The 12,140-nt window shown below is 44.9% G+C and overlaps 1 protein-coding gene across 2 annotated transcripts; it reads left to right on the forward strand.

The window, feature by feature from the left end:
• Window positions 1-69: 69 nt before the first annotated feature.
• On the forward strand, window positions 70-6,209 carry LOC118964450 (uncharacterized protein KIAA0408-like). 2 transcript variants are annotated; one of them, XM_036975912.1, is made up of 6 exons: window positions 70-1,126; window positions 2,345-2,613; window positions 3,352-3,681; window positions 4,086-4,195; window positions 4,333-5,221; window positions 5,305-6,209. In XM_036975912.1, exons 2-6 carry the CDS (start codon window positions 2,470-2,472, stop codon window positions 5,560-5,562), a joined length of 1,731 nt encoding a protein of 576 aa, XP_036831807.1. In that variant the 5' UTR covers window positions 70-1,126; window positions 2,345-2,469; the 3' UTR covers window positions 5,563-6,209. The 2 variants fall into 2 exon arrangements, with proteins under 2 accessions (XP_036831807.1, XP_036831808.1); XM_036975913.1 differs by having other exon boundaries at window positions 73-1,126; window positions 4,113-4,195.
• The last annotated feature ends 5,931 nt before the right edge of the window (window positions 6,210-12,140 follow it).

A 12,140-nucleotide genomic window follows, 5' to 3' on the forward strand; every position in this document is an offset into this window, starting at 1 on the left:
GGTAAGAACAAATGTGTTTTCTCTCCTTCCTGTCACCATACTCATTCTGGTAAATTAATGAGGAATGAGTAGGCATACAGTAGGCTAGCTCCTATACTGAGGAAAAACGTATGACTCCCGGACATCGTACCAAAAAAACGTATGTCTCCCGGACATCGTACCAATAGATTTGAGTCAATAACACGGTCACACAAAAGGTTCATATTACCTTAGTCTGAGGATTCCCACATTCCTATCCACACCAAATATATTTTGGTTTTGAGCGATCAGATGCGTTTTGCAACGCTTCTTGTTTATGTCGACAAGTGTCAGTAAACTATTTGGGTCAGAACCTAGCGGGGATCAAATGACGCGAGCGGTGATATTGTGCAACCTTCACCAACAGCAATTGACAATATGAAAACAAATCAACTGTAAAATAGTGGTGAAATAGGATCAAAGTACCTGCCAACGCGCCAGACATCCAGTTTTGCGGCGTAGCCTTTCAAATCCAAATATTAGCGCAGTTGTCACATATCGGTAGTCTACATTTTGACATTATAAATGGTAAACAATTACGAGTAGCTTGGAGTCACAAGACGAAATCTGCCAAGCACCCCAAAGCGGAGTAGCAACAGGGGTGCCTATTGGCTCAGAGAACGGCAGCTAAAATAGCTATGTAAACACTTTCCCTCTCTCCATTGCTTTGTAATTATAGACAGGATGGTGGTGAAGACAGTCGTGCTAGAATACATTTGACATTATCATACTTGATCCTGGCCCCAGTGACGCGGTGTAAATACCAGGCGCACTATAAAGGCAGGGTCCCCCTCTGGAACAGAAGTTGTTTACCCTGGGGGAAAAAGGCACCTGCTCCGGATTTAACCCCGCTGCCTAGGAGTGACAATCCACGCGACTTTACGTAATAGAGTGGAGGCAACCGAAAGGGAGAGCTGTGGAAGAGGGGAGCAGAACCGCCACCGGGCAGACACACAGTTTGCGAGCTAAAGAGAGGGCCACTGTGAAGACCTTCACTAGACTAAAATCTGGATTAATTTTCTGCTATTATTTATTATAAGTATATGCCACTGCAATATACCTCCAGCGATTGGCAATAAAATCTTCAAGGAAACTATTGCACAGCCAGGTAAGGCCACACTCAGAAGTTAATATTTTATTTTGTGGAAATATATAAAGCGTTCCATTAAGTTTTGTTGTAAGCGTTGTTTTACCCATAAGGCTAGTTGATCATCTCTACAACTTTGGTTTCTATCAACATAATCATTGGACAAAGGTTAAACATTGTAAAATATAACCCTGCAGATCCACTGTGGGCTTTGTGTATTGGGTCACATTTGATCAACCTGTGCCTTCCTTCTGGTGCCTTTTTCTACGCGCCTCCAAATAGGTTGCATTTGGCCATGTGTGGATTTCTTTATTAGACACCTATTAATATAAAAACATACGCCATGCACATTTATTCTCTCTCTCTTCCGCCCTCCCAAGTTTACAATGCATATTTACAGGTTTATAAATATATCCGTACTCTTACGTTGGTGTTCGGTACTGTCGAGAGGGTAAACGCACTTAATCTCCCTTGTAAAAATGTACTGGATGTACTGTAATATATTACTGCAGCGATAGGCCTACGGAAACCCGTGAAAGCCATGCCAATATTGTGTGGCATATGGTCAATTTTCTAGTGGTGAGTCGGCCATGCAGCCAAGTCGGCAATACTGGAATCTTTTAGCGTTGACACTGAGGGCAGAAATGCCCATTGTGCATAATGTGTGAACATTTGAAAAATGAGGAATGCATGTACGTTAAAATGGGTAATGGCTGCCAGATATGTGCATGCCCCCGAAGTTGAAATGTATACCAAATTCCAGTATAGAAAGTTGTGAAGGACAGTCTGGTTACCGTCTCTGATCAGCTATACCATTCCACTCCTTGCCAGTCATATAATTTGCCAAATGAATGTTAGCTGAAAAGACTGGTACCCAGACTAAGAGAAGGGTTGGAGCAGAGGGGATGGTGACCAAGAGCCAAACAGTGAAGTTGTCACAAGCAGAGTTGGGGTAGTGAACGACATGTAGTAATTTAACTACATTTTGCAATAGCTTGGTGGTAGTTGAACTAAATTCAAATCTTGGTAGTGTTTTCAGTAGTTGATTGCTTTTTTTTGCCAGGTAGTGGTGTAGCTAACTACTGGAACTACACACTTGAATCTTTCCATGAAATCTGCTAAATGCATATTGAGACCCTTTGTTTATTGGTTGATGTACACATGGCTAATGTCCTCTAGTTCTTCCATGTCTTATCGTCCACAATAATCATCTCTCTCGCTCTCTCTCCCCCTTTGCAGTTTACCTCCAACTATTCCACACGTTGGTGACCCCATCAAGACAGAAAGACGCGAGGAAGTTGAAACAGAAAAAGAGAGGAAGTTTGTGACAGGAAGTAAGAAGCTGCTGCAGGAAGTGGCCCAAAATGGAGGCCATCAAACTACAGCAGAGTCTGAAGCGGTCTGGAAGGGGCTGGGGAACAGAGAGGGGGGAGCTTCTGGACAGCTTCGACTCAGAGATGCAGGAATGGGAGGACCAGCTGCAGGACATGCAGAGGAAGATAGAGGAGGTGAGGGGTCAACCACGGTCAGATACAGTCCAACGCGGTCCAAACTAAAGTAAAACATGATCCAAATACATGGGATAGTCTAAACGTTGTCCAACATGCTCAAGCCCAGTTCTGACATGGTCAAACAAGATCCTAGGTAGAGTAACATTACCTGACATGGGGTTCACTACATCAGTAGTGTGAACATACTTGTGAATATTTTCACTTTGAGATAATGTCTTTCTCGTCTCACACTCTTGGTCGTTCCTGAAGAGTGTTTAACTGGTTGGGTGTGTGTCCTATAATAAACTGTTGGCAGCACTCCCCTTCCTGCGACCCTATGCATTTCTGGACTAAGGACACAGACACGTGTTAACAAGCTAATTAAACTGTGATGTGCTGACAGACAGTCAGAACACACACACACTGTGAAAGTTGAAACTAATGAACACATTAAAGGTTGGGATGGCAAAGGAAGCACACACTCCAGCTGAAGTAGCAGATGTGCAGATTATAGAAAATAGTTGGGTTGTGTAACTGTTTCGGCATGGTGCGATGGATTGCGTAAACAAGGCCGGTTGACATTGTCATACGTACAGAAGGGTTTTGTGTACATATTGCTATACAGAGCTTTTGTATTGACATTTGTGTTTTGGAATACGTCTACGTTGTAAGTGTAAGGAATTGTCGTATAAAAACTTGTGTTCATGTTGTGAATGTAGAGTCTTGATAATCATCATGTTTATGTGCATATTTCAGCTTTACAACGAGGTGCAGGCTCGGAGAGGTGGAAATGATGTCACCATGGACAACAGCAGAAATGATAGGATGATTGATTGCGGCCGTGGGCATCATGACAATGGCTTCTGTGACCCGTATGGCAGCCACATCAACGCCACCAAGGACCACCCCAGTGCTGTAGATGCTTTTAATCACGGCCCCAACGGTTACGGCTACCCTGTCAACCATCAGAATGGCGGCTATGGTTATCCCCTTAGCAACAGTGCGGTGGAACTTGGAGACTTGTTGCAGGATTATCTTGGACATGGTCACGGAAAGACCCGGAAGACCAACTCCGCTATCAACAATGTGAGTAGCTACAGTAACTAAGGGTTACAGTCATTAGGCAGCCCCATCCGGAAACAACTTTTATCCTATGACTCACCTCTTTGGTGTTTGAAGATGGGAAGAAATCTGATAGGTGAAAGCAATGTGGTAGAATCTCCCCTTAGCTCATTGGAAGACGAGATGGGGCCAACACCATAATGATTACACCTATTTGGTTCCTTCATGTCTGCCAGCACTGGAGGGGCAGGGGATAGGCAGGGTTGTTTTCAGGAATATTAATATAAATAGATTACATAGAACTGGCATGGCTTCATACTCCACTGGAAATTGCATCAGCCATGCCAGTGTGACTGCACAGCTGAATTTGATATACTGTATCTATGCTATTTGCACTATTCTGCTTCACTGATTATTTTCCCTCCCAGGTAACCCTTGTCCCACTTCTCTCTCAGCATCTGAAGGAGATCACTAAAGGGAGCCAGGATCAGTCTGTACACCAGGATGAGATGAAGAGGAGGCCTGTTGGGAATGAAAGGTAAGATACCTTTCATACAGACATCATTTTGTGAAGTTCATTTTGAGAAAATTAATTTTGAGAGTTCAATCCACCTATGCAATTCCTTATTTTAGTTATCTTACTGATGACATTTTTTGCTTGTTGATCTGTTTTAGGATTAGTAAGGTGCGGTTTGCAGACGAGGAGGCTGAGAACAGGAAGAACAGGGTGTCACACAGAAAGAGTTCCCCTTGCAGAGACCTTAACAAGGAGAACACAGGGGCCAATCCCCCCCTCAGACAGCGAGAAGGTCCTCCCATACCCCCCCGATCCACCTCCCAGATGGCCCCTCCCGACACCTTCTCCCCAGCCCTGGACAGGATGTCCAATGCCCCTGGGGTCCTTGTGGACAGGAAGTGTGGTAGCCCCTCAGTCCTCAGAAAGTTTGGAGCCATGCTCCAGGAAAACGAGGGCAAAACCCTCACTGATACCGGTGTGGTGACCAACCAGGTGCCTACCGAGAACAAGTGCTCCACCGCCATCTGTCAGCACAAAGGGCTGGGCGGCAGCAGGACGACTGGGCGCGTGCCTGTCCAGAAGTGCCAAGCAGATTCCGTCCTGCTAACAGCGAGGATGGATTGCAGCCAAGAACGAGGGGCAGTGAAAGACTTTAGGAGAGAGAGCCAGCTGGGAGAGGGCAGAGGCACCTCAATGGCTAGCTATGCTCATCCTAAAGGACTCCATGCAGGGGTTCAGAGGAGGACCCAGGTAGGAGGCAGCCCCAAGCCCAAAGCAAGGGCTCTCGGAAGGGCAGACAGAGACATGGGTCTGGTCCAGGGGGAGAGGGCCAGGAGGCCTGCACCTCAGCCTGGGGAACTCAAAGTGGACTACAGGAACCTGAGTGGATCCTATGTTGGGGCTCAGATGATCCAGAGGGGAGGGCCAGTTGCAGGTCAGAAGAAGGACAGTGGACTCATTGAGCTACTGGATATGCTGGACATTGAGCACGAGTACAGCTTCTGCTCCCAAGCCGCACAGACTGCCTACAGACAGGACACACAGCAGGTGAAATAGGCATAGCAAGTACAGACACACACACACATACACACACAGTCTTGACCTGACCAACTTGTATTGTTTCTCTCCAGATGAGCCCAGCCGACTCATTCTCAGCAACCCCCACAAGGAACTTCTCTCGTCCTGCTCGTCCAGCTAATCAACGTCCTCCATCCAGGTGGGCTTGCTGTGCCCCCACCGCCTTGATCTCTGCCCCCTCCGGCCCAATTTCCCACCCCCCAAGCACCTTGGCACGCACTCCTAGCCCGATAGCAAGAACCCCAAGCCCCGCCCTGAAGCAGCAATCTTTCTGCTCCTATTTGCTCCACACTGAGACTGCCATTATGTGAGACACCTGCCCCACCCCCCTCTAAACCTTGCCTCCCCTCCCCAAATTCAACCCACAGGACTCAGATGACATAGTCCTGCCCTCTCTGTAAATACTAAAGACTGTTCCTTCTATCTGGCTTTAAAAAAGTGCTTTAAGAAATGTTCTATGAGATTACCCACATGACTGTGTATGTGTGGTCTATGAGAAACAGAATAGTTGACTCTTGTTCAGTCTCCAGTGTTACTGTGGCCTTCCCTTCTCCTGTGCCAAACTTCTTTATGTCTTTTATTTCTTTCACTCTCTTAACTTCTCTACCTTTCTTTCTTTTGTATGGGTGATTTTGGATGGCTGTGTAAAATGTGATATAGCATGCCCCCTTTTACTTGCGGGTGCATGTCCCTTTATGTATGTTACTCAACCCTAATAAGTGCCATGTTGGCTTGTTTTTATAAATGGCCAACAAGTCAATTCAGAGTTGATCCTGTCCTGTCAACACAGAAGCAACATGCTAACTGTCTATAGTATGTTTTACTGTATCATATTATCAAAGTAACGCATTTGAAAATGTTCAAGTAACCATAGTGAGACATACAGTTATGACTGTGATGCTTTTCATGTCCTTTTTTCTCTCTTGATAAGAAATAAACACGACAATGCTTTGACGAACTGACTCCAGCTATCTTTGGAATTGCATCCCCATGATTTGTATTGTTTGATATGTGCCTGTTATTTCATTGGTTGGTGGTGACATGGTGTTGCTACTTCCATGTATCAACACTACTGAGATTCAGTACCATACTGAAACAATCCTGAGTGCCACTAAACATTGAAAGCAACTAGCTCAGCTACTACTGTTCAGGGGATTCAGCTACTTTAGGTCTCAGGGAAGGTGACATCAATGCCTGAGGCCAAGCTAACTATGACTAGCTGATGTATTCTACATTAGCTGGAGCTGAATGAAGGAGAGGGGGGAGGAAGCTTCTCCGGTGCCAAATAAACTATTGTTCAAAAGTTTGGGGTCACTTAGAAATGTTCTTGTTTTTGCAAGAAAAGCCAATTTTATTTGTCCATTAAAATAACATCAAATTGATCAGAAATACAGGGCAGACATTGTTAATGTTGTAAATGACTATTATAGCTGGAAACGTAAGATTTTTTATGGAATATCTACATAGGCATACAGAGGCCCCTTATCAGCAACCATCACTCCTGTGTTCCAATGGCACGTTGTGTTAGCTAATCCAAGTTTATCATTTTAAAAGGCTAATTGATCATTAGAAAACCCTTTTGCAATTATGTTAGCACAGCTGAAAGCTGTTGTGCTGATTAAAGAAGCAATACTGGCCTTCTTTAGACTAGTTGAGTATCTGGAGCATCAGCATTTGTGGATTTGATTACAGGCTCAAAATGGCCATAAACAAAGAACTTTCTTCTGAAACTCATCAGTCTATTCTTGTTCTGAGAAATTAAGGCTATTCCATGCAAGATCTTGCCAAGAAACTGAAGATGTCGTACAATGTTGTGTACTACTCCCTTCACAGAACAGCACAAACTGGCTCTAACCAGAATAGAAATAGGAGTGGGAGGCCCCGGTGCACAACTGAGCAGTTAGCCTTTTAAAATGATAAACTTGGATTAGCTAACACAACATGCCATTGGAACACAGGAGTGATGGTTGCTGATAATGGGCCTCTGTACGCCTATGTTGATATTCCATAAAAAATCTGACGTTTCCAGCTACAATAGTCATTTACAACATTAACAATGTCTACACAGTATTTCTGATCAATTTTATGTTATTTTAATGGACAAAAATGTGTTTTTCTTTCAAAAACAAGGACATTTCTAAGTGACCCCAAACATTTGAACGGTAGTGTAGGTTCCGAGACAGCGGATGACAGGATGATTTTTGGTCAATCTGATCATGTATAAGCAATATCTTCTTGGGAAAGACCACCACCTATGAAATCCCTATTTATGACCTGGTTACTACATGTGAACAACTCACTTTGACTAAACACTGAGTCAGTGCACAGTTATTTTTTTAATTTTTTTTTTATTTAACCTTTAACTATTTTATTTAACATACATTCTGGGCTAGATTTACTAACCGTTTGCACCATAAGTCATTGGTTTGCATCAGTGCAAAGTGTCTCTTTCAACACTTTACCATATGATATCTACATATGGTAGTGAATGCTCAGTAAATAAGTGCCCGTGGCCATAATAATAGGGTTTATATTGTAGGATAGTGTCTCACTCTTTCCAACCCTGTTACCAGGCAGACTAACACAGACTGGGGTTGCGTGAGAAGACTGTTGGGGGTCTATATTAGATGTGTTTTCATGCCCTGAGGTTCTCTCCTCATAAAACTGCATGAACAACCAAGAGGCGGTTTGCCAACTTGTCTGCTGCCACTTTGTCTGCCATTCAAGACACACAGCAGGTGGGTCCTCTCTAACACACTTACAATTTCACATACACACACTCTCTCTCTCTCTCTCCCTCTGGCAGAGCTGCCATATCTGTCGGTGCCATCTTACTACCTGTCTCTCTCTCGCTCTCTCTAACACACACACACACACACACACACACACACACACACACACACACACACACACACACACACACACAGACAGACAGACAGACAGACAGACAGACAGACAGACAGACAGACAGACAGACAGACAGACAGACAGACAGACAGACAGACAGACAGACAGACAGACAGACAGACAGACAGACAGACAGACAGACAGACAGACAGACAGACAGACAGACAGACAGACAGACAGACAGACAGACAGACAGACAGACAGACAGACAGACAGACAGACAGACAGACAGACAGACAGACAGACAGACAGACAGACAGACAGACAGACAGACAGACAGACAGACAGACAGACAGACAGACAGACAGACAGACAGACAGACAGACAGACAGACAGACAGACAGACAGACAGACAGACAGACAGACAGACAGACAGACAGACAGACAGACAGACAGACAGACAGACAGACAGACAGACAGACAGACAGACAGACAGACAGACAGACAGACAGACAGACAGACAGACAGACAGACAGACAGACAGACAGACAGACAGACAGACAGACAGACAGACAGACAGACAGACAGACAGACAGACAGACAGACAGACAGACAGACAGACAGACAGACAGACAGACAGACAGACAGACAGACAGACAGACAGACAGACAGACAGACAGACAGACAGACAGACAGACAGACAGACAGACAGACAGACAGACAGACAGACAGACAGACAGACAGACAGACAGACAGACAGACAGACAGACAGACAGACAGACAGACAGACAGACAGACAGACAGACAGACAGACAGACAGACAGACAGACAGACAGACAGAGCAAGAGAGAGGTTCTCTCTCACACACACAAAGCAAGGGGAGGTAGCTACAGTGTGAAATGTCAGGGCTGTGAAATGTTAGGGCTGTAGGGGTACGGAAGTCCCTTGGCCCTACGACGCCTCAACCTCGTCACCCAACCCCACTCTGAAATGTTGCCCCTCTGACTGAAATAGCAATCGTGACGTTGTTTTGGTGCCAGAAATCTTAGCCTGCTGCTGATGGAGGTATAAATAAAGAAGAGGGGTGTGTGCTGCTGGTTCTCTCTCTCCCTTTTTGTCTCCCTTTTTCTTCCTTTCTCAGCACTTTCATCTCTATCTCATCACTCTCTTTTCCCTCCCTCTCTATTGTACAGTCGTGGCCAAAAGTTTTGAGAATGACACAAATATACATTTTCACAAAGTTTGCTGCCTCAGTTTGTATGATGGCAATTTGCATATACTCCATAATGTTATGAAGAGTGATCAGATGAATTGCAATTAATTGCAAAGTCCCTCTTTGCCATGCAAATGAACTGAATCCCCCCAAAAACATTTCCACTGCATTTCAGCCCTGCCACAAAAGGACCAGCTGACATCATGTCAGTGATTCTCTCGTTAACACAGGTGTGAGTGTTGACGAGGACAAGGCTGGAGATCACTCTGTCATTCTGAGTTCGAATAACAGACTGGAAGCTTCAAAAGGAGGGTGGTGCTTGGAATCGTTGTTTTTCCTCTGTCAGCCATGGTTACCTGCAAGGAAACATGTGCCGTCATCATTGCTTTGCACGAAAGGGCTTCACAGGAAAGGATATTGCTGCCAGTACGATTGCACCTAAATCAACCATTTATCGAATCATCAAGAACTTCAAGGAGAGCGGTTCAATTGTTGTGAAGAAGGCTTCAGGGCGCCCAAGAAAGTCCAGAAAGCGCCAGGACTGTCTCCTAAAGTTGATTCAGCTGCGGGATTGGGGCAGCGCCAGTACAGAGCTTGCTCAGGAATGGCAGCAGGCAGGTGTGAGTGCATCTGCACGCACAGTGAGGCAAAGAGTTTTGGAGGATGGCCTGGTGTCAAGAAGGGCAGCAAAGAAGCCACTTCTCTCCAGGAAAAACATCAGGGACAGACTGATATTCTGCAAAAAACTGCTGAGGACTGGGGTAAAGTCATTTTCTCTGATGAATCCCCTTTCCGATTGTTTGGGGCATCCAGAAAAAAGAAGACAAGGTGAGCGCTACCATCAGTCCTGTGTCATGCAAACAGTAAAGCATCCTGAGACCATTCATGTCTGGGGTTGCTTCTCAGCCAAGGGAGTGGGCTCACTCACAATTTTGCCTAAGAACACAGCCATGAATAAAGAATGGTACCAACACATCCTCCGAGAGCAACTTCTCCCAACCATCCAGGAACAGTTTGGTGACGAACAATACCTTTTCCAGCATGTTGGAGCACCTTGCCATGAGGCAAAAGTGATAACTAAGTGGCTCGTGAAACAAAACATTGATATTTTGGGTCCATGGCCAGGAAACTCCCCAGACCTTAATCCCATTGAGAACTTGTGGTCAATCCTCAAGAGGCGGGTGGACAAAGAAAAAAAACACAAATTCTGACAAACTCCAAGCATTGATTATGCAAGAATGGGCTGCCATCAGTCAGGATGTGGCCCAGAAGTTAATTGACATCATGCCAGGGAGGATTACAGAGGTCTTGAAAAAGAAGGGTCAACACTGCAAATATTAACTCTTTGCATCAACTTCATGTAATTGTCAATAAAAGCCTTTGACACTTATGCAATTATTGTAATTATACTTCCGTATTCCATAGTAACATCTGACAAAAATATCTAAAGACACTGAAGCAGTAAACTTTGTGAAAATTAATATTTGTGTAATTCTCAAAACTTTTGGCCACGACTGCATACGTACACTTCCCAGTCCCTTTTTAACCCCTCTCTCACATCTCTGTACCAATTCTCCCAGCTTGTTTCATTTTCTTCGTGTTCCCTGTATGCCTTTTTTCTCTCTCTTCTCTCCATTTTCATTTTCTTTATCTCTATCCTCATGCTAACTCTCTCTCTTGTCCCAGCTAGGTATTTATTTCTCTCTCTCTCTCTCTGCCCCACATTGCCTGTGTGTCTGACTGTGTGTAAATGAGAGGGAAGCTCACAGGTTGGCACCTCCCTGGGTCCACACTGGGATATCTTAACAAGGCATCCCGCCAGCCATCAATCCTGGGTCCTGTTTAGGCCCCCCTCTGGATCAGAGCTCCTTTATTTCTTATCTCGACACCTTTCTCTTTCCCTCACTACCTTTCCCTCACAATTCCTCCCTTTTGTCTCCCCCTCACTTCCTAATTCTCTCTATTTAATCTCCCTCTTCCTCTCTGTCTGTCTTTCTCTTCCTTCCTTCCTTTCTTCCTACCTCTCTCTCTCCCTTTCTGACTACCTCTCTCGCCCTCTTTCCTGGCTCATGGCCTAATGAAGGACAGAAACAGACAGGCTGAGGGCACACTGTGTTCCCTGCTGGGTATTTGTGTGGAGGAGCGGGAGGAGTAGCGGTGGGCACATGACCAACCCAGAGGGGAAAAGCACAGTAAAGGCCTATGGTAGCCATGGTCACATTGACCTCACCACAGGCCTTTTGGCCACACCAAGTTATCACACTGTAACCCCTGGGTACGTATACCCCATCATAAAAGCTTTTTACATAACCCTGCAAATGAGCAAGGGTATGCAGATATGCAGGCACACACACACACACACACACACACACACACACACACACACACACACACACACACACACACACACACACACACACACACACACACACACACACACACACACACACACACACACACACACACACACACACACACACACACACACACTACAGTGAGCTCCAAAAGTATTGGGACAGTGAGTTTTTGTTTTGCCTCTGTACTCCAGAACTTTGGAGTTGAAATGATACAATTTCTACAAGATTTAACTGCAGACAGTGAGCTTTAATTGGAGGGTATTTCTATCCATATCGGGTGAACCGTTTATAAATTACAGCACGTTTTGTAAATAGTCCCTCCATTTTAGGGAACCAAATGTACTGTGTCGTGTAGAAAAGGAGTATTAAGTTTAGTATTTGGTCCCATATTCATAGCACGCAATGACTACAACAAACTTGTGATTCTACAAATTTGGTGGATGCATTTGCTGTTTGATTTGGTTGTTTTAGA

This window comes from Oncorhynchus mykiss, chromosome 4, assembly GCF_013265735.2.
Source record: "Oncorhynchus mykiss isolate Arlee chromosome 4, USDA_OmykA_1.1, whole genome shotgun sequence".
Taxonomy (NCBI): Eukaryota; Metazoa; Chordata; class Actinopteri; order Salmoniformes; family Salmonidae; genus Oncorhynchus; species Oncorhynchus mykiss.